Source organism: Hemicordylus capensis, chromosome 8 (genome assembly GCF_027244095.1).
Source record: "Hemicordylus capensis ecotype Gifberg chromosome 8, rHemCap1.1.pri, whole genome shotgun sequence".
NCBI classification, from domain to species: domain Eukaryota; kingdom Metazoa; phylum Chordata; class Lepidosauria; order Squamata; family Cordylidae; genus Hemicordylus; species Hemicordylus capensis.
This window is the reverse complement of record NC_069664.1, coordinates 28,068,171-28,093,658: the sequence shown is the minus strand read 5'-3', so window position 1 is coordinate 28,093,658 and position 25,488 is coordinate 28,068,171. Positions and strand designations below refer to the sequence as shown.

The 25,488-nt window shown below is 45.3% G+C and overlaps 1 protein-coding gene across 3 annotated transcripts in view; it reads left to right on the top strand.

Moving 5' to 3' along the window:
• The window catches only part of ARHGEF12 (Rho guanine nucleotide exchange factor 12), a 100,027-nt gene that overhangs the window by 17,549 nt on the left and 56,990 nt on the right, over nt 1-25,488 (top strand). For all 3 annotated transcript variants that reach the window (XM_053269178.1, XM_053269177.1, XM_053269176.1), the window contains exons 2-3: nt 21,156-21,179; nt 22,119-22,207. In XM_053269178.1, coding sequence (XP_053125153.1) covers nt 21,156-21,179; nt 22,119-22,207 — 113 coding nt within the window. The remainder of the gene's footprint in view (nt 1-21,155; nt 21,180-22,118; nt 22,208-25,488) is intronic.

Genomic DNA, 25,488 nt, shown 5'->3' with positions numbered 1-25,488 from the left:
CCTTTGTAAAAAGCAAAATAAAACCCGCCAATCCATATATTCCTTCTTGTTAATTTTTGTAAGTTTTTCTCTAGGGTACATTGAATGGTAGCTGTGGGCTTCTTTATTTAAATGGCAGCCACTACCATCTAGCTGTTGGAACTGAGCAAGGAAGTGGGGAAAGAGTAAAGAAACTAGCCGTTAGTGAGGCAGAATATGCTGACTTACGGAGAATTGGGGAAATGGGCCGCTCAGTCTCTGGTGGGTGTCCTCAAAGCAGGACTCTTCTTTTTACGAATCTTTGTCTGTAGAAGTCTCTGCTCCCAGAAGGATGTAAGGAGCATTTAAGGGGAATAATGATTAGCCGTTCTCAACTTTCTAGGTGATAAATAGCTATAGAATCTCAGCATAGCAGCATGAGATCAGCAGCGGCTTTTGGGAAGGAACCCTTGGTCCTTCTAGCTCCGAATTGTCTACCCAGACTGGCAGCGGCTTCTCCAAGATTGCAGGCAGGAGTCTCTCTCAGACCTATCTTGGAGATGCTGCCAGGGAGGGAACTTGGAACCTAGATGCTCTTCCCAGAGCGGCCCCATCCCCTAAGGGGAATACCTTACAGTGTTCACATGTAGTTTCCCATTCAGATGTGAGTCAGGGTGGGCCCTGCTTAGCAAAGGGGGCAATTCATTCTTGCTGCCACAAGGCCAGCTCTCCTCCCATATTGCTGAGAGCTGGTGGCAATCTGTATCAATCCATATGTGTGCGTACATTTGCACAGGGATGTGGGTAGGAGTGGTCTTATGATGGTTTCCCCAGTTGCTCTGCTGTTGTGCTATCTGCTAGGCAAATGTGAGGCTGGTGGCAGTATACAGCTTTCTTGTCAGCTCAGGTTCTGCATTTCCAACAAACTCCCATTCGTAAAAACTGTAAAATGCATTTTTATGAAACGACTTTAGGTGGCAAATGTTCCCTTCAGAGAGTACTGATGCACCAGTCCTCTTTGTACTGCAGTACAATCTGGTTATTTATTTTGTTCTAGAAATACAGGGGTGGCTGGGTGGGCAAATATTCATTCACGTCCATCAACTGCTGCGTTGCAGGCCAGCATTGTGGCTCTTTTTAACACTCGTTTTGCAGATTTTCTACAGATAGAAACATCTCTTGTAAACTGGGAGTTCTCATGATGATCTGTAATGTGCATTTGGTGCTTTTCAGTTTCACATTACTTAACTACTCTATTTAATTTACTGGTCAATGACCAAAATAAACGTGTCTGTCTGTCTGTCTGTCTATCTATTAAAAAAAAGAAGATGATCCCTCTAGAGACTTAACAGCATGCACCTAGGTACCAGTTGCAGGGGAGTCACAGCAGGAGAGAGGGCATGCCCTCAGTTCCTGCCTGTGGGCTTCTCAGAGGCATCTGGTGGGCCACTGTGTGAAACAGGGTGCTGGACTAGATGGGCCTCCTTGGGCCCGATCCAGCAGCGCTGTTCTTATGTTACAATTTGTATTCGCTCAGTTCCTGAAAATTGCGGAATTTTCTCTTTGCACCTAATTATGGGAGCCAGTATGATTTGATGGATATAGAGTGGGGGAGGAGAACTGGTCTTGGGGTAGTGAGTATGAATTGTCCCCTTTGCAAACAAGGTCCACCTTGGTTTGCATTTGGATGGGTGACTACATGTGAGCATTGTAAGATATTCCCCTTGGGGATGGAGCCACATTTCAATGGAAGAGCACCTGCTTTGCATGTAGAGGGTCCCAGGTTCACTCCCTGGCAGCATCTCCAGGTAGGGCTGGGAGAGACTCTTGCCTGAAACCTTGGAGAGCTGCTGCCAGTCAGTGTAGACAGTATTGAGCCTGACTCGGTATAAGGCAAATTCCTTATACACCTGGATCTGAGCCCTCTGCTATGGTCTCTGTTCAAATCCTTTCTCTGCCGTAGACTTTTTGAGTGCCCTTTGGTCACAGCTTGCATTTCAGTCTCTTCTCTATATGTGCTGGGACCTAAAGTAGCTTACTTGCATGATTTTGGTGAGATCAGCTCAACAGAGGCTGCAAAAGCACTTCTAAATATACACGAGTAAGTATATTTATGTCAGGCTGCACAGGCATCCGTTTTGGGTACTCTAGCTTTGGATTTTTTGCTTCAAGCTGGAGATCATATTAGATGGCTTAAAAGACCATTTCTGTATGTATTCTGTAGGCCCAAAACTTATTTGAAACAATGGAGTGATAACACGTGTGTGTGTTTGTGTGTGTGTGTGTGTGTGTGTGTGTGTGTGTGTGTGTGTGTTTATGAACCATGAATTGCTAAATTACTAGCATTCGCCCACACTTTGACTCCTTGCATAGCATTTTTGAGCATTAGAAGCATATGTTAGTGTCTAACTTTGGGGAGGGAGATTGCAATGCCTGGAAAAGACTATTGATTATTTCTTCGCTGGGGGGCAGTGCGATGACATTGGTGGAAGGGAAAAAGTCAATTGCAGAGCAATGAAAGACATGATTAGTTTAGGGTGGCTGGCGAATGGGCAGCTTTCTTATTATTCTCATGCAGTGGCTGGGCTTAAATGGGGGCATCGGTCTATGTTGCTGAGGTGGAGGAGTGTTTGAAGCTGCATTGAGGAATGGACCTTTGTGTGTTCAGAGGTTGGGAGAATGAAAACAGGTACTATTGCTTTTGGTCTTGTATCTATCCCGCTGCTATCTAGTATTGAATGTGTGCAAGTCCAGATTTAAGTGTCCGGATGCATGGATTTCATAAACGTTCCAACAGGGAGTCTGTTTATAAAGTTGTGTCTGCCTACATTGGGGTGGTTTGATGTCTTTTTGCAGGCGTTCTCAAACTTGGGTCCCCAAATATTGTTGCCCTATGACCCCCATCATCCCCTGCCACAATGACCTTTGGTTGGACGATGGGAGATGTAGTCCAGTGGCATCTGGGGACCAGTGTTCGCCCCAACAGGGATTCCCAGATGATGTTGACTACAACTCCCAGAATCCCCAGCTGCAGTGGCTCTTGCTTAAGAGATTATGGGAGTTGTAGTCAACATCTGGGGATCCCCTTTAGAGGGAATGTTGCTGGAGACCCAAGTTTGAGAACCCCTGTCTTAGTGGCTACTCTTCTGCACACAGTTCAGGACTGAATTGAGCAAGTCATGGTTATCCCTCACCTTTCTTATCCCCTGCTGTTTTCTGACAGATGCTTGTTAGTATGAATTATCAGGAGTGAAGAAATGTTGGCTCAGCTTATCAGTCAGACAAAATATTTTACTCATCAAGCTCTGTTGGTACATTGCTCATCAGGACTCTTTTCACTCGTCAGGCATCATTTTTCACTCGTCACAGACTAGTAGACTAGTGGATTTCTGCAGCCCTGTGAATTACATTAAGCTAAATGAAACGTCAGCATTACTCGTGCATTTTGTTGGTTTGCTTCCTGCCTTTCCTTCGAGGAGGTCAGTGGATGTACTTTTGCCTAATCTCTTGTCTCCAATCTAGGTTCTGACCAGCCAGAGAGCTACTTAGCTCCAGCAAAGCTGCCTCATCCTGTCTGCCCAGTGTTTGGTTGCTCTTTGCCTCTTACAGTCTTTATATTTTGAATGTTGTAGATTTTAAGTTTTTCTTTTTAGATTGTTAGCCCTTTGGGGGACAGGAAGCCATCTTTATTTTATTTATTTGTTTATATCTATGTAAACCGCTTTGGGACCATTAATTGAAAAGCAGTATATAAATATCCATCGTATTTGTATCATCTGATCAGTCATAATCTTTATTCTGAGCAGCTGAATTTATCCTCTCCCCAGCTTGGTTTCCTGCCCCATATTCATTGGCAACAGAGAAATTTCTTGTTCCTCTAAGCATGGAACTTTGATGACCCATTAAAATGTTGGTTTTTCACATGTGTGGGGAGAAGTATGAAGCAACAGAGGATTGTGGAGGTGTGGAAGCCAAAGCGCCCCCTGCCCAGATGACTAGGGCTCCTGGGTTTGTGTAGCATCTCTAGAGCTTCTTGCACAAGGCTGTGGTGCTCTTGCATAAAACTTCTGGGAACTTTGAATTCTTGGGAGAAAACATGAATGTCTTTGTGTCTTTCCTTTGTGAGAGAAAAGTATTCCGCTCATCCTGAGAGAGAAAATATTGCAGGAGAAGGTTGTGTTTTAAATTTCTGTTTTTTTCCTGTCTGAAAATTGTGGAGAAATAAGGGGTTTATTCTTATGCTATCTCTACTCATCCATGGCAATTGCTTCCTGCTTGCAAATGTCAATGACTGCGAATAGTTTTTGTTGAAAAGCAAGTATATAAATATTCATAGTCGTATATTTATCAAAGTGGTGTACATAGAGAAATAATAAATAAAATAATAAAGTTGCATCCCTGTCCCCAAGGGGCTCACGATCTAAAAAGAAACACAAAGTAAACCAGCAACAACCACTGGCGCTCTGCCGGGATTGTATGGGGACAGTTGCTCTCCCCCTGCTAAATGCAAGAAAATCACTACTACTGAAGGTGCCGCTTTCCTCATTTAGCAGGGTAACTGGTAAATCCTCCAGGCTTTCCTTTCTTATAAGATGCCTTTCGGTTTCCACCTTAGTATGCTGGTGTTGAGTGGTGAACACTGCTAAGACTTATAGACATCTTTGCAGAAGGGAAGCCAGTGTCTTTTTAGTTAGTTAGACTGTACTCCTTCCCTGTTCTGTAGCTCCTATTCCTTGGGGATCTTCCAGGCTCCGTTCAGCGGAGCTCTGGGAAGCTGCTCATTTTCCATGCCTGGCTCCATATTTGGGGTAAAGGTCTGTGAATTCCACATAAATATTTCCCGTATCTTGTTCTGATCAGCAGGCGAGCCCCCTTGCCTTGTCGTCGTTTTTACAAGTTCCAGTTTGCTTGGCTTGCTCTTTCCGGGATCACGCCAGAGTTCCTTTTTATCCACAAAGGGTGTGTGAGGGAGAAAGCAAAGGCCAGAGTGGAAACAAAAGGACGAGGATCAGGAGCCGCAACGGGAGGACGGGTAGCGGGAATACACTGAACAAATGGCCCTGATTCTTTTATATTTCTGTTAAAAACAAAACAAAAAACATTTCCTGGCATTTGAAACATTCCAGGGAAGCAGCCTTCTTTGACGTAACTCATGGTGCGTAGAGATCATGGCATTTCCACAGAATTTAAGCCATTGGTATGTTTCATTTTTGATTTTGACAATCTAAACATATCTGTCTCTAGGAGGTTGATGTTCTCTTGCTAAAATGCAGGTGTATAATAAATAGAAGCCTAGTTCAGCCCTCCGAGATGACCCATTGTAAAAATGGAGGGCAGTCATGCTGTCCTTTGTCACATGCACATCTTCCACTGTGGTCAGTCCCCACTTCAGATCCATCTCTCCCCACTTAGCTTTTTGAGAATAAAGGAAGTTCTGATTATTTCACACCAGTATCTTTAATGGTCTGACCAAAACTTGGAATATTCTACATAAGAAGCTGCCGTCTACCAAGTCAGACCCTTGGTCCATCTAGCTCGGTATTCTCTACACTGACTGGCGGCAGCTTCTCCAAGGTTGTAGGCAGGAGTCTCTCCCAACCCCACCTGGATATTCCAGCTTTTGAACCTGGGACCTTCTGCATGCAAGCTCTACTACTGAGTTATGATTCCATCCTCTACGGGCAATATTTTACAGCTGGCAGTGCTCACATGTAGTCACCCATACAAATGCAAATCAGGATGGACCCTGCTTAGCAAAGGGGTCAATTCATGCCTGTCACTGCATGACTAGTTTTTCTGGCTGGACAACACACAACCACAATCATCGAACATACAATGTGCTGTTCTTTTGTACTTAGATTCTTATTGGATTCAGCCCCACATGCCTGCACAGAGCTACAACCTGGGTCTTTCCCCTAAGAGACGCCACTGAGCATCACTCAGGTTCCCCCATCTGTTTGGTTTTTGGCCATCACGGCTAGAAATGTCCATACCGTGGCATCTTGGAGCATTTAGGATTCATGGTTCAGTAATTCAGTCACCCATTGGGATGCTGATATCAGGTGTGTATACGGAGGGGTAGGAATGTGCATGTGGTTTTGCAGCATCGGAAGCTGCAGGAATGAATCGGCACAGTCACCTTGCCAAGTTGCACAATCTCCTTGCAGACCCAGACGCTGAGCTCCCCCGCAAATAATGATTTCAAAAGGAGTCTTGTTTGCAAATGAAGTCAGACTCAGGTTTTGAGTGCTCTGTTCCCTGCTGGCCCAGGAACATGAAGCTATTATAAAAGCATTTAAAAATATATATACTGCTTTTTTGTGTTTGTTATTCCAGCCTCCTTACACACATCACCATTTTAAAATGCCAGTTGACGACAGTATTATAACCTAGAAAAATGGGGGTGAGGGGGCAGGCAGAAGGGAGCCCTGTTCCCCCCCCCCCCAGAAAAGGGACACAAAACGCCATCCCCTGGCCCTTCATGAGTGTTCCCTCTAACAGAAAATCCCAGATGTTGTTGACTACAACTCACAGCATTCTCAGTCAAAGCCCATTGCAGCTAGGGATTCTGGGAGCTGCTGGTCAAGCATGACTTGTCCCCTTAGCTAAGCAGGGTCCATTCTGGGTGCATTTGAATGGGAGACTACATGTGAGCACTGTAAGATATTCCCCTTAGGGGATTGAGCCGTTCTGGGAAGAGCATCTAGGTTCCAAGTTCCCTCCCTAGTGGAATCTCCAAGATAGGGCTAAGAGAGATTCCTGCCTGCAACCTCGGAGAAGCCTCTGCCAGTCTGTGAAGACGATACTGAGCTAGACAGACCAATGGTCTGATTCAGTAAATGGCAACTTCCTATGTAACACTGCCCTTCACATCCTTACACTAGACAGCTAAAACTAGTCAAAGCTGATGAATGTACAAGAAATGTTTGATATATGAATATTTCACTTGTCTCCTAAGCCAGGGATTCTCAACCTTGGATCCTCAGATGTTATTGGACTTCAACTCCCATAATTCCCAACCAAAAGCCATTGGGGCTGAGGATTATGGGAGTTGAAGTCCAATAACTTCTGGAGACCCAAGGTTGAGAATCCCTGTCCTAAGCGTCAAAGGAGACAAACACTGCCAGAAGTTCCATTAATCCTCAGAGGTTCACCAGAAGCAAGTAACATTATACCTGTTTACAACTAGGGGAACTGAGGTAATGCGGTTATTCAATGCATGAGAGAAATGTAAAGAATGAGGAACAGGTCTCCTTCCAGAACAAGTTGGGGTTTTTTGTTCTTCATCACAGCCTCTGTATGGACCAGAGTGTGCCTGTGGAGAGGTGGAACCTTCTAGGAATTAAGAAGACATTCCCTGAAGCCCTGTGAGGTAAAGGATAATGCCCAGGCCCATACCGCTTATCACTGAACTGACATTTTAAACTCAGGTCTCCTGGATGAGAGACCCACCACCATGTTGTAAGCAGCACTGTACCCTTAGGTGTACATGATGTGTTGCGAGTGTACGGATGTCTGCATACATGTGTTTGTGTGTGAATGGGTGTGTTCATTTTAAAAGTGAACCTAGGTACAGGCCCCTCAAATGCATGGTACAAGTAGGAAGTGTACTGCTGTACCTGTGTTCAGCATAACATTGTGAATAGCTGTGCCTCTGTGCGTTTGTACACTTGTACAAATGTGGAACATAACATGGGAATAGGGCTTATGCTGCTTCTCCACACACAGGTGCTCTGTAGTCATCATGTGTATTGGGGAGTGGGGTGGGTGGGATTTGGGACTATTTAGCTTAGTCCCTGCTTCTTGGTAGCATCCTATGAGTTCATTGCCTCACATTTTGGAGCTGCCCCAAATTTCATTTTACCTCGTTCTTTGACCTTTTAAAAAAAATTTTAAATAGAGAGTGTCAGTCTTGGGTATCTTTGATCTTGGCTTGGGATCGAGTTCTGTCTAATGTTGGGATGAGAAGCCTTTGTTCTGTCAGTCAGTACCATTTTGCTTTTATCTTAAAGCTCCTCTAAACTGTAGTGGTGTGCAGCTGGGCCTTGTGATTTTTAGGAAGAGTGTGAAGAAGCCGGGTGCCCCACTTCCCACTTCCATTGCTGGTCATGTCTGTGTTCCAACCAGTTGTCTTGTTCCCATCCCCAGCAAAAGTGATGTTACTTTGAACGGCGTTCAGTTCAAACTGTTGAAGCCGTGTCCATGATGCTAAATGATTTCAGGGGGAAGCCTGGAGAGTTTCCCTCTTCCCTATCTATCTATCTATCTATCTATTTATTTATTTTCTCCCCTTCTTGTTGTTGTCGTCAATTGCAGCGATCCTTGTTAACGGAGCTCCAGCAATACTGTTGCCTGGGGCATGGTTAGAGCCTTGGAAAGATTTAAATTAATCAAACACAAACAGACAGTGTAGCGTGAAGAAATTTCTCTCCCGCCAGCACTGCTCACAATCCTAATTAGGTTTATTGGGGCAGAAAAAGAAAACAGTCCTTCCACCGCTGCCCTCCTTCCCCAGGGCTGAATGGGTCAAGTCGCCGGAAGAGCTGTGAGCTGGCTGGCTCTCTGTACTGACCCGCTGACCTCCATCCTCCCTTGCAGGAGGAAGGGATGGGATTCCTGCATCTTGTTACTCACGTAAGTCCCACTGGCCAGGTGTAAGCCCTTGGGGGTTTAACCAAGCCTGCACACAGAAGGGTTCTAAGCTGGTAGAGAGAGCCAGAAGCATTAGATGAGTGCAAAGACAGGATTGGGAATTGGGGAAGCAGTTGGGCTGAGCACCAAATAGAATTGGAGCTGGTCCCCAGAGTAGCCAGGAGCACAGCCAGGTGGGCGATCCAGGGAAGCTAAGAGCAAAAAGTGGAGAGTGAGGGACAGTGAAGCAAGGGAAGAAGTTGTCCAGTGTCCAACTAAGGCCTGGTCCTCACAATCATTTAAATCTAGATTTAATGTGGATTACTGACATTAGCTCGATTGCATGAATCCACACCAAGGTGGTTTTATGGCCCAAGATGAATCTGAGATTACCACCTTGGCATGCATCCACACAACTGTGCTAACCCACAGTTACCCAATTGTGTTACCCGCATTAAACATAGATTCAGATGACTGTGTGAACCAGGCTTATTTAGCTATATCTTGCGCTTGTTATTTTGGGAGGCTAGTGGATCTGGTTCACTCTGAAAAAGAGGTAAATAATAGAATGGTAGATCTGAAGTTGTGATGATATCCCCTTACAAGTAACATACTTAGGACAGAAAGAGGGCTGTCTGGGACAAAGATTTTTATTAAATTTTAAACATCTCTTCCTCTGAATATCCTAGGCTAGGTGCCAAGGCTAAATTTCTAGGCCCCAGGGCTCCCTGGCACCTGGGAATTGATGTAAATGCCATTAAAAAGGTTACGTACAGCAGCCTCTAACCCATTTCAAGACTTCTACATTGGTGGATTCCATGCCCCCACTGCCTACTATGGGAATAAGATTTCCCAATTCTATTTTTAATTCAGCTGCCCTTCAAGACCCCGGCATGCTCAAGTTTAAACCCTCTTTACTGTATCAGATGAGAGGACTCTCTCTAGAGGAAGCCTATAGATGCTGTTTTCTGCCTGTCCATTAGCAGCGCAGTGTTGAGCCTTAGCTGAGATAATGACGGGGAGGGAGGAGGGAGGAAGAAACTCCACCTCTTGGCCAAATGCCTTTCCAGGAATATCAGCTGAGCCTTTTGAAAGAGGACCCCCCCCCCAACAAACCAGAGAGGGTGACTGGTCTTCTTGGAGGATTTGGCCCTGCGTGGTCATCGGAAATAGCTTTTGCTGTCTGTCTTCTGAATTTTCCCCACTCCCTCTTTTCAATCCAGGTAATCTGAAATTCTTTGTCTCCTTGCTGTGATGTGTGATGTGGTTAAGGAAGACAGTAAACAGCTTTTCTGGGTGCTGGCTAATAAAAGAATGTTTCTTGATGGCAAAAACAAAAAGGGAGTTTGGAGAGAGATTTTAGTAGTACATGGCTGTGTTGCAATTGTGCGTTTGTTCTTTTGTGGTTTAACTCTGACTTTTAAAAGCATGTTTATTATTATTATTTTAAAAGATGAGCTTGGCCTCAGATTGAGAACAAAGGTTTTGACAGCTAGAAAAGATGCCTTGCACAGAGAAGGCAGTTAGCAGTGCTACCCTTCTTTCACGCCTGGATCCTGAGCCAAATGCAAGCTTTTTGACTCACTTGGCCAGCTCTGTGGTTTACCTGTGGATGAAACGTCTTGATATCCCTTAGTGCCGTGTGATTTGAGCAGTTATTGTTCAGTGCTTACTAAATTGCCTCCTTCAGTGTTTCTGAATACAACATGCATGTGTGTGTCTGTCTCCTTTATTTACTTCTCTGTAGCAGGGCAAAAAAAGGACTGTGCTTAGCAACCAGTACACTCAAATTAAAATAAGGAATGCATCGGGGTTCCAGGTACTTGTATTTTAAAAGTCTATGGTTTATTTAATAGACTTGACACATGCTTCTGAGACGGAGGGAGCGTTGCCTGAAAACCAAAACTCGACCGCTGCCAGGATCATTGTGCTGGATTACTGCTGATCTTTTTTCCCTTTTTTAAAATCATGGGGTGGGGATAGATTGGCAATTCACATTCTGAATAATATTGCTGGTTCAGAATACGCACAGAGCTAATTGTTCTCATACCATCACTATAGTGACATGCGTGGAGAAGCCGCTGCATGGCTTTGTGATACGGCATCGCCGTATCTGTTTGCAGTTGTGTCTGTTAATGAAAAGATGTCAGGTTAGATGTAATGGGTGGGGATGCTGAGAAATAATTTCCTTGAGGGGAAATGGTTACTAAAGGAGTTGTGTTTTTTCCCCTTCCCTTAGAAAGTCAGTGTTCTCAATACTCTCAGCTTGGTATGTAAAACTGTTGTGTTTGACCAGGCTATGCACTATGAGCTTTTACCTGTCTGCTGGACAGAATTGAGCCTTTTTCCTTTTCAGGACATTTTTTTGATTAACAATGGTTTAGCATGGGTTAGGCCACCTTGGCTCTCTGCTGATGTTGACCTACAACTCCCATCATCTCCAGCCACAATCATCCAACTCCCATCCACAATGTGGCTGGTGATGATGGGAGTTGTAGTTCAACGACAGCTGGAGAGCCAAGGTCGCCTGCCCCTGGTTTAGCAGAAGATGCTTGAGCAAAGGATCTGGATTATTTGTATGTCTGTTGTCCGACAGCAATGATTTCTGAATTTTTTTACTTTGACTTTTTGGTTGCTTTTTTGTTTGTTGAGAACGGCAAGTAGTATGAAGATGAATCAGGACAGCGGAAATGCAAATTGAGCACAATGTACTTGTTTGTATTTTACTTCTATTTAAGATTTCACAATATATTTTGGCATCCTTACTGGAACAGGTGTGTCCCTGTTTCCTCCTTCACCCCTCCTTTGTTCATTGCTATCAAAACTCTTCCTCTTCAGTGTGCTGTATGTGGGGCTGTCCCTGAAAGGTGTTTGGAAACTGCAGCTGCCCTGGAAATGGCGGCCCACCAGCTTTTGGGAGAGCACAGTGGGAATCCCATATGAGTTCCATTGGTTACCAGTTTGATTTGTGGCTAAATTCAAGGTGCTGTTGTTTCCCTTTAAAGTCCTTTACACTTTAGGCCCAGGATAACTGCAGGATCATCTCCTCCCAGACCCATCTTCTTGCTTGTTAACATCCAGCATTTGCGGTCTTCTGAATTGGCTTCTGCAAAAGTGGCCTCCAGATCAGGAGTTCTCAACCTTGGTTCACTGGATGTAGTTGAACTGAGGGTTATAACCACGGCCAACCCACTGTAGACAGCCAGAGGTACAATAACAAACATTACATGGTGAATGTAACTGAAAATCTCAGAGTGCTGTCGGGGGTTCTCTGTACAGGAAAGATGATGTCTCAAAGCCTTAGGGTCAGGGGGTCCTTGTCAATTTCCCCCTGGGTTTTCAGAATACCTCCCCTCCCAATATGGAGAGGACATAAATCCAGCATGCCGTTTGCCACCCAGCCAGAATCCGTTTGTGTTCTTGCCTTCTGTGTGAAAATGCTGAATTCATTACAACTATGGAATAGAGTAGATGGCCCATCAGATCCTAATCTTTGGCTAGGGAAATACTGTTCCCTTCTCCTCACACCCCTGCCCACCCTGTTTCCACAACTTGCTTTCCCATCTTAGTATTCTTATTCTCCTGGTGCCAGAAGATCTTACTCTGAAAAATCTGGATCAAGATTTAATATGCATACATAGAATGAATTCTCCCCCTCTCTACCCTGCAGTTTAAGTCAAGTACAGTACACTGTATAGAGCCCAAAATGCAATAGATTGTGCCACCTTGTCCAGAATCATTATGCAGCTCTTTTTACAGTTATTGATAAAAATGAAAAGTGGGAATCAATCATTGGCAGTTGGTAAGTACCCTAGGAGACCTGTGTGTCCAGAATCCATTTACAAACAAAGTATGCTGTAATTAGATCCAAACAAAATGAAATCTCCCGGCTTGAAGAATCCATACAGGGAAAATTAGGGAGGAGAGCTGGTCTTGTGGCAGCAAGCATGAAGTGTCCCCCTTGCTAAGCAGAGTTGCCCTGGTTTGCATTTGGGTAGGTGACTACATGTGAATGCTGTCTGCTGTAAGAGATTCCCCTTAGGGCAGGGCTAAGTCGCCTCTCAATACCAGTTGCAGGAGAGCATCAACTTCGGCCCTCCTACAGATGTTGGCCTACAACTTTCGTCATCCCTGACTATTGGCCACTGTGGCTGGGGATGCTGGAAGCTGTAGTCCAAAAACAGCTGGAGGGCAGCAGTTGGCTAGCCCTGCCTTAGGGGGATGGGGATATAGCTCAGTCATAGAGCAATTCTTGCATGCAGAAGATCCTAGACTCAATCCCTGGCATCTCCCTGAGAAAGATCCTGCCTGAAACTTTGGAGAGCCACTGCCAGTCAGTGTAGAGAATACTGAGCTCGATGGACCAAGGGACTATCTCGGTATAAAGCAACTTTCTATGTTCCTAAAATAATGGATCCTTTTACCCTCTGGAAAAATATACTTTCAGAAGGCAATACATTAAGCCAGTATGAAGATATACATTCAGAACCTGATCTCTCTCTGAGTTCACCAGAAAGTTACACCAATGGGTAGTTAAGCTGCTAGAATAGCAAGTGCTTCTACACACAATCTAAATTACCTAAAACAGTAAGAATGAGTTATTCTCCTTCCTCTGCCCAGTGTTTAGTTCAGTGTCACAAGGCATATAAAAACCTTCTGAAGGAAAAAGAGAAGAAATTTATTGCAAGAACAAACACAAGTTGATCTTGACGTATCTCCAGTAGCCACAGACGCCACAATATTTGGCAGATTGGTGCTATTACCAGCAAAGTTCAAATTATATGCAGGTTCCCCTAGAAAAATGGAAATCTTGCCTTGGGTGGGTATTTTCTAAATGGGAAGGGAGTACTGTTCACATGTTCCTCTCTAAATGTATTCATTTAAATCAGATCTAGTCCTGAAGCACCACCTACAGAAAGAGGCCAAATTCATATCAAGCTTGAGATCCAAGAAGATTCTGGAAGGGTACATGATACCTCCCAAATGTTTGAATGTAGCTAACATCATTCAGCATCAATTCAGTCAAGATGTTTTACCTGGATACATTATGTTGGTAGGATCCCACGGAAATAACCTGCTATCCCAAAAAACTGGAGACAAAAACTAGCACAGCCTCTCTTGATGGTTAAGCAAATTCAAAATGGTAGCATCAACATTGTAGGCATGCTTTCTTCAAAACACTCTGTTTAACTGGGTGGGACAAGACAATATTGTTGTAGAAGAAGTAAGGTTTAAAATATTAATAACCACTATTGGCTGGATCTTAGACCTGCAGCATATCAACAGATACACCCAAAGTTCCAAACATATCTGCTTGTAGTCCTTGTTGGTCTGACCTCTGCTTTCAGTGGCATAAAGTAGTATGCTCTGGAATACAAACATCAATAGAAGGCTTTCAGCCATAACCCACATATCTTGCTCTGGCTACTGAGCATGTGTGGAAAGTGCTACTATTCAGACTTTGAAAGAAAGGTCACCTTGCATATGATATAAGTAAGTGCAGAGCATGAATGGTCAGTTGTGGAGGATGGAGTTTATGTTGGGCTTGAATACCCTGTTTCCCAGTCCCTTCAAAAGATGAGGGAAGCGCACGCTCTCTCTCTCGCTCTCTCTCTTTCTTCCACAAGGGTTTCACAGCTTTCCTCTTGTACCTTCTAGCTCTGTCCAAATGTCCGAATTCCCATTAAGCTTTGCTTCTCCTTGTTGCTCTGTATTATCTTTACTGCAGCAACCCTAAATGGCTTATTTGACCAACAAATTATTTCTGGTTGTTAAATTGGAAACAGGTTCCCAGTCTTGTCATGTGAGGTGGTCATTGTTGTTCTTACTTTGTTTATCCACTGAGCAATTAGTGAGGATTCCACCTTGCTTTCACTGTATTCTTCTTCAGATTTTTCACTGGCTGGGGTTTTCTAGATAGCACTGCTCACTGTGAGTTGAAATAATTTATTTTTTATATATTTTTAATTGAAGGTATACAATGCACAACATTCCCTAATGGGGCTTCAAGACTGTACATATTTACGGGTTTCCTCTGGTCAGTTCCAAACACACGTGTTAAGTTCTGATGTTCCAGGCGCGTGTCTGTACAGAACATCATTTGTTGAATCTTTTCTTCCTCCTTCTCTGTCGTCAAAATTGCCGTTGGTTATGCAAGGTTTTATGCAAGTGTTTAGTAGCTGTTTCACAAGGTACTTTACAAAGTACAGATTTTAATACTCTGAAAAAGCATTCAAAGAGCAGAGCCTAAATGAGTGTACAGTTTGAGTCTTTTACTTCCAAAGCATTGCAATAGAGTTGACTGAGTTAGTTAGAATGTATACAAGCTTGTCAGTTTTGATGTAGATATGGTGAAAATGTTTCAGATGTCCTTGTTATCTCTATAATTTCATTAAGTGAGCATTGAGATTAATGCCTCTGATTTCATTGGAAAATGAAGATTTTATCTCCCTCTTTCTTGCTGCCTGAACACATCCATCCTCATTTTCTTACTGCCTAAACTTAGTGGTTGACACAAGATCCTTAATTGAGAACAGTATTAATGATTTACCTAAATGCTTTGTCTGCACTTTTTCTTTGAAAATAACATAGCTGAATTCACATCCTCTTCTCCCAGCCAGAAACATGGCACCGATCTCACATGGGCAGTTGGTTTGCTGTAAGCCATCGTTTAATTTAGTCTCTGAACCCCAGGTTTCGAGAACTTCTGCCCTACTTGTCAGTGCAATTTGCTTTCAGTCTTGTGATTTTGATGTGTTCTTTTTATCTGAAGAACTTGGCTGATTGCTTCAGGTTCATATTTTTCAGAACTGACTTTAAAACTCTTTTGGAAATTTTAAAAATGAACCAACATTATATAATAGTTGTAGAGGGGTGCGTGTGTGACATTTTAATTCCTCCTTGATAGATAGCAGGCAATGATTAAGCACTGTCTCACAATCGTAGGTGGGAGGTATGCTTGTACCCCATGCCTCCCATATAACGCAAGTCCCAGGTTGGGTTTACTTACCCGACCCCCACATGATTGGGCAGCTCTGCGCTCGGAGAGAGGGAAGAAAATGAGGCTGGTCTTCCAGCATCCCACAGTGCATTGCGGGAGCAGTGAGGAGGCAGTTTTCAGTACTGCAGCAGCTCTGCTCTGCCTCACCCTGCTTTACACAGGACTCTATGGTCCTGACAGCCATCGGCAGCCAGAATTGTTTTTAAAAACCTATTGAGCATGCAGACGACCACCCAGGATTAGAGTTGTTTTCCTCCTACATCAGTTTGGACCTGAGTAGCAAAGTCAGATTACCCAATCCCAAGTGGGGCAGGTGTGAGGGCTTTTCTGGTTGTGAGAATAATCCTACTGTGTTCTGTGCAGGGAAAACATGCTCTTTAGAATCCTCAGCGGTGAAAGTTTTGGTGCCACAATACTTATAAGATTGTAATTCACAACTGGAGGCGCTGAGAGTGCTGGGATATAGACTGGTCTAGCTCCATTTGGCGTCAGTGAGACTAAAATAGCTTATGGCCTTGGTTGTGGAGTGAGCTGCCCATGGTAGAAATTGATCTCTTTGGGGAAGGACTGTATTTGATGGTGGAACTGTTTGGCTGTAAAACATCCCTCTTCTAAGCAGAATTTCTGCAGCGACTCAAAAGCCACTCACAGGGCTCTGGCTCCAGATCAGCACAATGACCACATTGAGGGTTGCTGCCGGGGAAGCCCTCCTTCCTTGCCTGCTCGATAAATGCAGTTCTTTCTCTGTGAAAAGCCCTGACATCAGCTCTTGGAAAAATCCAAGGACTTGTGTCATGGAACAGTGCTGAGGCACTTGCTCTGGACAGGGGCTGAATGGCCGGACTGTGGCCGAGACTCCAGTCGCACGGCTTCCATGCTCCCGCCCCCTCCGTCTCCAGCCTCCCTCTCACCCGGCTGCTGAGATAGATATTAATGTCTCTGTTGGAAGGAAAAGGATCAGCCTTGGACTTGGTGACCAGCAAAAACACACAAATAAAAAGCACCTTGCTGAGGCACTTGAGAGCATCTTGACTGAAATCTTGACTGAGTTGGGGTTTTGCAGAGGAAGTTCCCGGGATGTGATTCATACAGCTTGAATGCTGCATCCAAAGCCACGGTGTGGTAGCTCTGGAGCTAGTTTCCTGCCGAGGGGCACAGTCCCCTCACATGATGTGTATAATGGCCAAAGCAGTAGCACAGTGCAGTGGCTTCCTTGTAGTGCATGGGGGATCTCGGAGCTTGGAATCCAACGTCAAGGTTCTGGGCAGGCATCAGCCAACCCACTTGCCAGCTCTCCAGTGGCAAGTGCCCCCAGCCCACTGATGAGCAGGACACCCAACGCCACACAGATCTCCTCCCCAGAGGTCGCATTTCCACTGCCAGTTTTGAGAAGGTAATAAACAGCAGGGATCCTGAGGAAGAGGCGAGGACTTCCCCCAGTTTCTTACCATCTCCATATCCCAGTGCCAGTGCCCAAAGACCCACAACTCTCCTAAGAAACAGAAAGGGTTTGGAGAAAGAAAGAAGGCTGGTGGCAAGCGCAAATAATAGCTGGCTTGCCACTTAATGACACAGCAGGGGGAATGACTTGACTAGCAAGCCAGAGGTTGACGGTTCGAATCCCTGCTAGTATGTTTCTCAGACTATGGGGAACACCTATATTGGGCAGCAGTGATATAGGAAGATGCTGAGAGGCATCATCTCATACTGCGCGGGTTATGCTGGCCTTGGGCCGAAATAAACAAATACATACACACTGCGCGGGAGGAGGCAATGGGAAACCCCTCCTGTATTCTACCAAAGACAACCCCAGGGCTCTGTGGTTGCCAGGAGTTGACATTGACTTGACGGCACACTTTACCTTTAGTGAGCTAAGCCTAAATCTGTGGGTTGCTGCTTATGTGGGTAGCCCCAGCCCTCTCCGCTTTTGTCATCTACCTCAACCAGCATTGCATGTCTGGAATAGATTTGTTTGTTGGTTGCAGCCCTATTTGCAGATGGTGGGGTCTGTGGTTCAGCCTTGGTTGCATTCCTCTTCCATGCCTTTCTAGATACCATCTGATTTTATTTTATTTTATTTTGGTCAGCTCATCACAGAACACCCCCAACAGTCTAGGGGCAAATTTGTGAGAGTATTTAGTGACTCACATTTGAAGTTGGTTGTGGGGATTTCCATGCAGAAGATCTGATGCAGCTTGGAAATTAGTTCTGCTTGATTTTTAAATGTGCCGCACCTCTCTGCACGTTGAGTTCACTGATATTGTTATGACAAACAATGTCTATTCTTAATTTGCACTGTAGAATGTAAATGGAAAAAATGTGTGAATTGGATGCCTGTTGCCATAGTTTCTAGTTGCTGCTTTTCCAAAACGAAGGCTCGTTGGCCCCAAGTCTTTTAGCAAACCTAACTCAAGTGGATGATCCATAAAAAGGCATTCTTGATGACTTCGGAGTCAGGTATCTCTAGGGCTGCATTTGATGATTCTGGGAAATCTGAAATTGCAAATTATGATTTGATAAACATTCTGGCTTCCTTAAGTCATGAAGCTTGAATGTTCCTGCTTTGAAGGTGGAGACCAGATTGGTTTGTAGAACAGCCCAGAAATCTAAAGCAAATAATGCCATGAATGATTTCCTTATGAGTCACCTCTCAGCTGTGTCTGCTGTCCAATTCTTCTACCAAAACATGATTGTGTTGCTTCAGGTTCATCAAATCGGGGAGGAATGCCAACAAGTGGGTGACAGAGTTCTTTCAGTTTGCATTACAAAGATCCCATAGTCAGCACCTGATTGTGATCACTTTGGGAAAGGAGTTTCTGTCCATGGAAAGGAGAAAAGCAAGGCTTTGAGACCAAGAAGGATGTTACTGTGCCTTTGCTGTTGACTAACACCTCTTGCAGCTGGACATCCCAGTTCATGAAGGAACAATATATGTTTGGGAGAAATAAGAACATAGGCAACTGCCTTCTACTGAGTCGGACCTTTGGTCCAATTAGCTCAGTATAATCTATGCTGACTGGCAGTGGTTCTCCAGGCTTTCAGGCAGGGGTCTCTTCCAGCCCTACCTGGAGATGCTAGGGAATGAACCTGGGATGTTCATGAAGGAACAATATATGTTTGGGAGAAATAAGAACATAGGCAACTGCCTTCTACTGAGTCGGACCTTTGGTCCAATTAGCTCAGTATAATCTATGCTGACTGGCAGTGGTTCTCCAGGCTTTCAGGCAGGGGTCTCTTCCAGCCCTACCTGGAGATGCTAGGGAATGAACCTGGGATGTTCATGAAGGAACAATATATGTTTGGGAGAAATAAGAACATAGGCAACTGCCTTCTACTGAGTCGGACCTTTGGTCCAATTAGCTCAGTATAATCTATGCTGACTGGCAGTGGTTCTCCAGGCTTTCAGGCAGGGGTCTCTTCCAGCCCTACCTGGAGATGCTAGGGAATGAACCTGGGATGTTCTGTGTGGAGATGCTATGACCAATGATGCTTTCCCACTGAGCTATGGCCCCATCCCCTACGGGGAATATCTTACAGCGCTCACATGTAGTGAGCCTAACCCTAACCCTCCAGATGCAAACCAAAGCAGACCCTGCTTAGAAGAGGGGGCAGTTCGTGCTTGCTACCACTAGACCAGCTCTCCTCCCACAAAATGGCAAAGATGTCAAAGTGAATGCAAATTTAACCACCACCACCCCCCCAAAAAAAATCTGTCTTGGGTGCCTGCACTGAATCTCTGTGTTTTGTAATGACACACACTGCAGTTTACCAGGTGCAGGGGAGCAACAGTAGGAGAGAGGGCATGCCCTTTCCTCTTGCCTGTGGGTTCCCCAGAGGCATCTGGTGGGCCACTGTGTGAAACAGGATGCTGGACTAGATAGGCTTCCTTGGGCCTGATGGAGCTGGGCAGTTCTTATGTAATCTAGTTTCTTACAGTTCTTGGAATCTCTCATGCAGATGATATTTAGGTATAGAAGAATGTCTTCAGCAGACCTTTAAGTGCTATTAATATTAGCTAACTGGTGTGAAAAGAGATTCTTTCTGTGTTTAGAGTTTTCCAGTCTCCACAATAAACACATTAAAGTCTTGTTTGGTTTAATGGCATAGCTCTTTGCTTTGTGGACTCTTTCTGAGATGACTGAAAAGGAAATTTTTTTAGGGAGTTGATCAGTGTCTTGACAAAGGCAGGGCATAGGTCCAGCTTGGTCATTTCTTTTAGCTTTGCTGAGCACTGTGCAAAAGAATTTTGTACTGGAGGGAAGAAACCAGACGTTCTCAGATCCGTCTCTGCAGTGAATGGGCTGAATGTGTGTAGGCCTGTGAAAGGTTCCCCTGTGATCATGACCTACTAGCTGCCCTGCTTCCATATCCCCTCCCTCTCCCTCCCCTCGTGTTGGGGGGAGGGAAGGAGGCTGGGGAAGCTGGCTTGCAGCCCTAGAGCTTCCGGGAATCTATCCCAGAATCCCTCTGGAGCGGTTCTCCCTTTGACGCATGCGGCTTCGTTTGCAGCCTGGCATTCTCATGTAAGAAAGGCGGAGGCGAGGGGGGTGGTGGTGTTACCAGCACTGCATTTGGGAGTGTGCTCACCCCTACAGACTCGAGAACAAATTTGCTCTTCTTTCTGGTGGATTCCCTCCTGCAGTCTTGGGAGGTGTAAAATCAATGCTGATGCTCCTCCTGGAAATATCATTATGAAAACAAGCACAGTTGCTTTATTGTGCAGTGAGAATGCTCCGCAGCTCGGAACGGACTTTATGAAGGCTGTTACTGAGTGTAGGAGCTGCCCAACTGATTGCATAGGCAACAAACACCTGAGTGCTTTTCTAAACTAGTTTAGAACTGAAGTCTCAAGACAGTTCAAAGCAAACATGTTAACAACTCTGTGGGGGTGGGGGTGGGGGGGAGTTTAACCAGTCACTTCACAGTGGAGAGAACTGCCAAGGAGTGACAGAATTGTGTTTATTCCTGCTTGTGAGTCAGGCTCCCATGTTGTGTGTGTTTAATGCTGCACTATAGAGATGTCTGCAGTTGCACTACAGTGAATACAATATTTGCGGGAAAATTATACATCTAAGTATTATTTATACAGCCTTGTACAAAATTGGGTTCTGAGTGTCCAGAATTGAAATATTCCTACAAGAGAAGCTCTACTTGGAAGGGCAGTTCATGAGTGACACACAACAAACTGAAAATACACATCCATTTTTGATGTGCAGATGTAGTTCATGAAGCCGGCATCTTTTTGTCTTGTTGCTTCATTTGTTTTGCAAAAACTGAATATACTTTTGTTCAGCTGGAAAATGGAGGGAATGACTAGAAATGATCAGCTACCCACTTTGATCATGAATCCTTCAGTGCAGGAGTTCTCAAACTTGGGTCCCCAGAGGTGGTTGGACTACAACTCCCATTGTGGCCAGGGATGATGGGAGGTGTAGTCCAACAGCATCTGGAGACACACGTTTGAGAACTCCTGCTTTAATGTGGAACCTGGCATGCTGTTCTTAGTCATGATTAAAAGAGAAAGAAAAGAAATTACATTGCACTAATTTTTATTCTTGCTTTTCAGGTTTCCCCTTAAAAAACCTACAAGGTAAGTTCTTGAAAATTTGTCCACATATACATCTGTTAATTAAGATATTGGTAGTAAAAGCAAAAAACCAACAACTGAAAACCCAATACCCTCTTCGTTCCTCTCCCAGCTTGCTTCCCAGTCCACTTGTTCTTTGTATTCTGTCCCCCAGATCTCTCCTTGTCAGAATAGCTTCTGTGTCAAAGGAGCGAGCAGAACCACATGTGTCTACCTTCTGTATTGCACACTAGCTCCCTACTTAGAAATCTGTGGGGAGTCTCACACATCCTAGTTTAAAGCCATGCTTTCCTCAAAAGTTGGATGATAACATAGGTCAGACTCCTTCATTGTAAGGCCCAAGGGTGGGCGGCAGTGGGGGCCCCCATCAACCCTACATGTGGCCCCCTGGCCAATTGTTTCTTGGACCTGCGTGAAATTTCAACCAAAACTGAGTACTCTGCACAACCCCCCCCCCGCCCGGCACCATGTGGAGGCAATGGTTCCCACTGTGCAGTGTAGTGCCCAGCAGAGTTGGGAGGGGGTGGAACTTCACACAGTCCTGTAGAGGTAGGTGGTGGTTTTAATTTAATAGACTTGGGAGGCCTGAGGGTGAGAGGAGAGCTGGTCTTGTGGCAGCAAGCATGAATTGTCCCCTTTGCTAAACAGAGTCCACTCTGGTTTGCATTTGAATGGGAGACTAGAAGTGTGAGCACTGGAAGAGATTCCCCTCAGGGGATGGAGCCCCTCTAGGAAGAGCAGAAGGGTCCAAGTTCCCTCCCTGACAGCATCCCCAAGGTAGGGCTGAGAGAGACTCCTGCCTGCAACCTTGGAGAAGCTGCTGCCAGGCTGTGTAGACAATACTGAGCGAGATGGACCAGTGCTCTGACTTGTAGAGACAACTCCCTCTGTTCCTATGATTCCATGGCTTTTCAAACTGCATTTGCTTCTGTTTGCATTCAGGCATGGCAGCATCCTGAGCAGAGAGTCTCCAGCGGACAAGAAGCAGAAGGTTGAGCGCTGCATCAGTGCCCAAGACTTTGACCCCACAGGTAGAGTCCTTGCAGCCTCCTATCCAAAAGCCCAGTACTTCATAGCTAGGAGTTTTCAGGATGGTGATAATGAACCTAACCTTCAGAATCTGTTGCTGGTTTTCTTACACACAGGCTGCGTCACATTTTCAGGCCTCCCTTCTCCACGGTTGGACTTGCACGATAGCCTTCACAGTTAGGTGCTGTCAGTTGGGTCAGTCTGAGCTGGGAGAGCGGTACATGGGTCGGGCAGCAATGGTGGTGATGGAATTTCTTGTGAAACCAAATGAGGTGGTCTAGAGCTAGCTTTAATTACTGCCTTTGTTTGCATATGTGTGAAAGGCCTGCCAAGAAAGAAAGAAAGAAAGAGGGCCAAATTTACTAAACTGGGCAGAGAGCAGGCGCTTTCTGGTTGAATGGGTGTCGCGAAAGCCTTCGGGCCAAGCAACATGCGATGTGGAACATCCCCGGTTACAAACAGCTGTGTGGGCTTCTGTTTTTTAATCTGAGCAGAGGTGCTTGCTTGGAGAGGGAGAGTTTAACCCTTCCTCTCCGTGTGGTTTTTCTCATCCAGGTCTTCCCCTTCCCAAGCTGATGTTTGTCCTGTTTTCGAAAATATTTGAAAAACAGCAAGGGCGGGATGGGGAAGTTTGCCACACACTCCTCCTCCAGTTTTATAGCTCCAATCAAAATCTGATTCCCCTTATGTCTGCTTACACTGTATTTACCCGAATCCAAGATGAGGTTCTCCCCCCCCCCCAGCAGCTCTTTCCTGTTAAATATGGAGGGTTGTCTTAAAGTCTTCTTTCTTTTGGATAAACACAGGTATAACCTGTATTTAACCTCTGTCTTTTAAGGCGTCTTCTTAAATTCAGAGTCTCCTTCTGTTTGGGTAAATATGGGTAAGTCTTTTAAAAAGGTGGGGGGGGAGGGCTGAGGAAATCCAGTATGGATCTCCTACACCTTGGGTGCTTTTGGCCCTAAGGCTTCAGAAACCAATTCGGCAGCAGTGACTATAGTTCTCTATTAGGCTACTTTCAGATGGATCTTTTTGTGGATGTGGCTGCCAAGTATGCAGATTGACCGTGCCTGATAATTGTGGGCTCCATGGGGATTATGCTGATCTCTGTATGGCTTGTGCCTGTCGATGGAGGAGCTCTCTCTGCAGTTGGCAGCCCAAATGAGGGGTTTCTGTGGGTTTTGTTGTGTACCCTCTGCACAGCTCTGTACCTCTCTCTCTTTCGCCCTTTCCTGGCAGCACCCCCAGGATTTACCGCTTCGTACTGAATACATGTAGCAGTGTGGGAAGCTTCCAGTGGGGGTGGTTCAAACATAGCACCAAACTATGAGATGTGATGTGACTAAGCAGTCCAGGAGCTGGGGTTTGCACTCTCCCTCCACCTCCTCATGTGCAATGATTGCCTTGAAACCAGTGGGAGTCGGTTACCTTGTGCAAGGGTAGGAGTGAGAGCACAAGGCTAAGGTTCCTTGGGATTGCTCATCCCTGCTTTGGTGCTAAGTAACTGGGCACTAGATCCAAATTGTCTCAATAGATTTACTTGGATGCCATTTCCTTGGTAGCACCTGATGGAGACGTCTGACAATGGTAGACTCCTGGGAGGACCGCTGGCCTTGTGGGAGCAAACATGAATTGTCCCTGTTGCTATAAACATGCTCTGCCTTGGTTTTGCATTTGAATGGGAAACTGCATATGAGCACTGTAAGACATTTCCCCTTAGGGGATGGGGCCACTCTTGAAGAGCACCTGCATGCTTGCATGCAGAAGGTTCCAAGCTCCCTCCCTGGCATCTCCAGATAGAGCTGAGAGAGATTCCTGCCTGCAACACTAGAGAAGCCGCTGCCAGTCTGTGTAGACAATACTGAGCTAGATGGACCAGTGGTCTGACTCAGCATATGGCAGCTTCCTATGGGTAGATAAATAGCTGGTTGCACCTGATAAGGCCGTTTCCGCCTGTTGGCAGAGCAAATGTTTAAAAGTGCATGGCTCTGAGAGCCAAAAACCTTCCTTTTCAATCATCCGGTTGAAGTTTGCATTCAAGTGTTTTGTATTTTTAAAAAGCAACAAACACAGCTTCTTAACTGGACACGCCTGTTCACTCTCTCTCTCTCTTTTCCCCCTGTATTTGTAGACCATCTATGTTGCATTCAGAGTCTAACGCTGTCTTGGGGATTAGTCTGCATGTGAAGGTTCAACCTACCCCAACCTACTAACCCAGTGACTGCTGTGTGCTCCTAACTGTGTGACTGGCTTGCGGGTGAGCCTCTTGGCCCCACGTGGTGTCTTGCTTTGTGTCTGTGCACTGTGCTGTTTGGTCTGTTGCTCCCCCAGATCACGGAACAGGTGAGAGAGCGGACTCTGAAGGCGACAGAATGTGATATGCAAAGAGATGCAAGTGCCGAGGGGATTAAGTTCGTTTGTTTTTATTTGGAGCGTTTATGGGCCACTCTTCAGTATAAAACTCCCAGCGTGGAGTTCAGTCGATAATAAAGTTACAATAAATCATCAACCAGATGCAGGGGAGTGGCAGCAAGAGAGAGGGTTTTCCCTCACCTCTTGCCTGTGGGCTCCCAAGATACATCTGGTGGGCCACTGTGCGAAACAGGATGCTGGACTAGGTAGGCTTCCTTGGGCCTGATCCAGCTGGGCTGTTCTTATAAAAACAGAAGCAAAAATGAGCACACGGAAAGAGCTGCCATAACACCAGTAAAATCCTTCTAGGTCCAAAATCAAATTGATGCCGAAATGCCCAGGCAAATAACATCTTCACCTAACGTGTTTTCCCCCCAAAAGGCATTCCACAGATGGTGCCATAGACACAATCGTCGAGAGATCTGAGTTGTAGGCGGAATAAAAATCAATAAAATAAATGAATGGCTGAAAAGTCCTTCTTTTTGGCCACTGCCTACTTCATCTCAGAAGGGAGGGAGATCCCTGCAATGGCAAAGGATTGCAGTAGGCCATATGGAAGAAGGCGAGTCTTCAAGCAGCCATGTCCCATGGTGCCTTTTTTGGAGCTGTCTGTTGTACCACCTCTTCATATTTAAAATAATAGAATTTTGGAGCTGGAAGGGATCTTGGAGACCTTCTTGTCCATCCTCCCTGCTCAGTGCAGGTAGCTCCTACAGCCTCCCTGGCAGCTGGCTGTCCAGCTTCTGTTTTAAAACCTCTAGTGAAAAAGAGCCCATCGCTGTACAAGGCAGACTGATCCACTGTTGAACTGCTCTAAGAGTTAGGCAGAGTTTCTTAACTCTACTTCCTTGTAACTTCAACACTGGCGCTA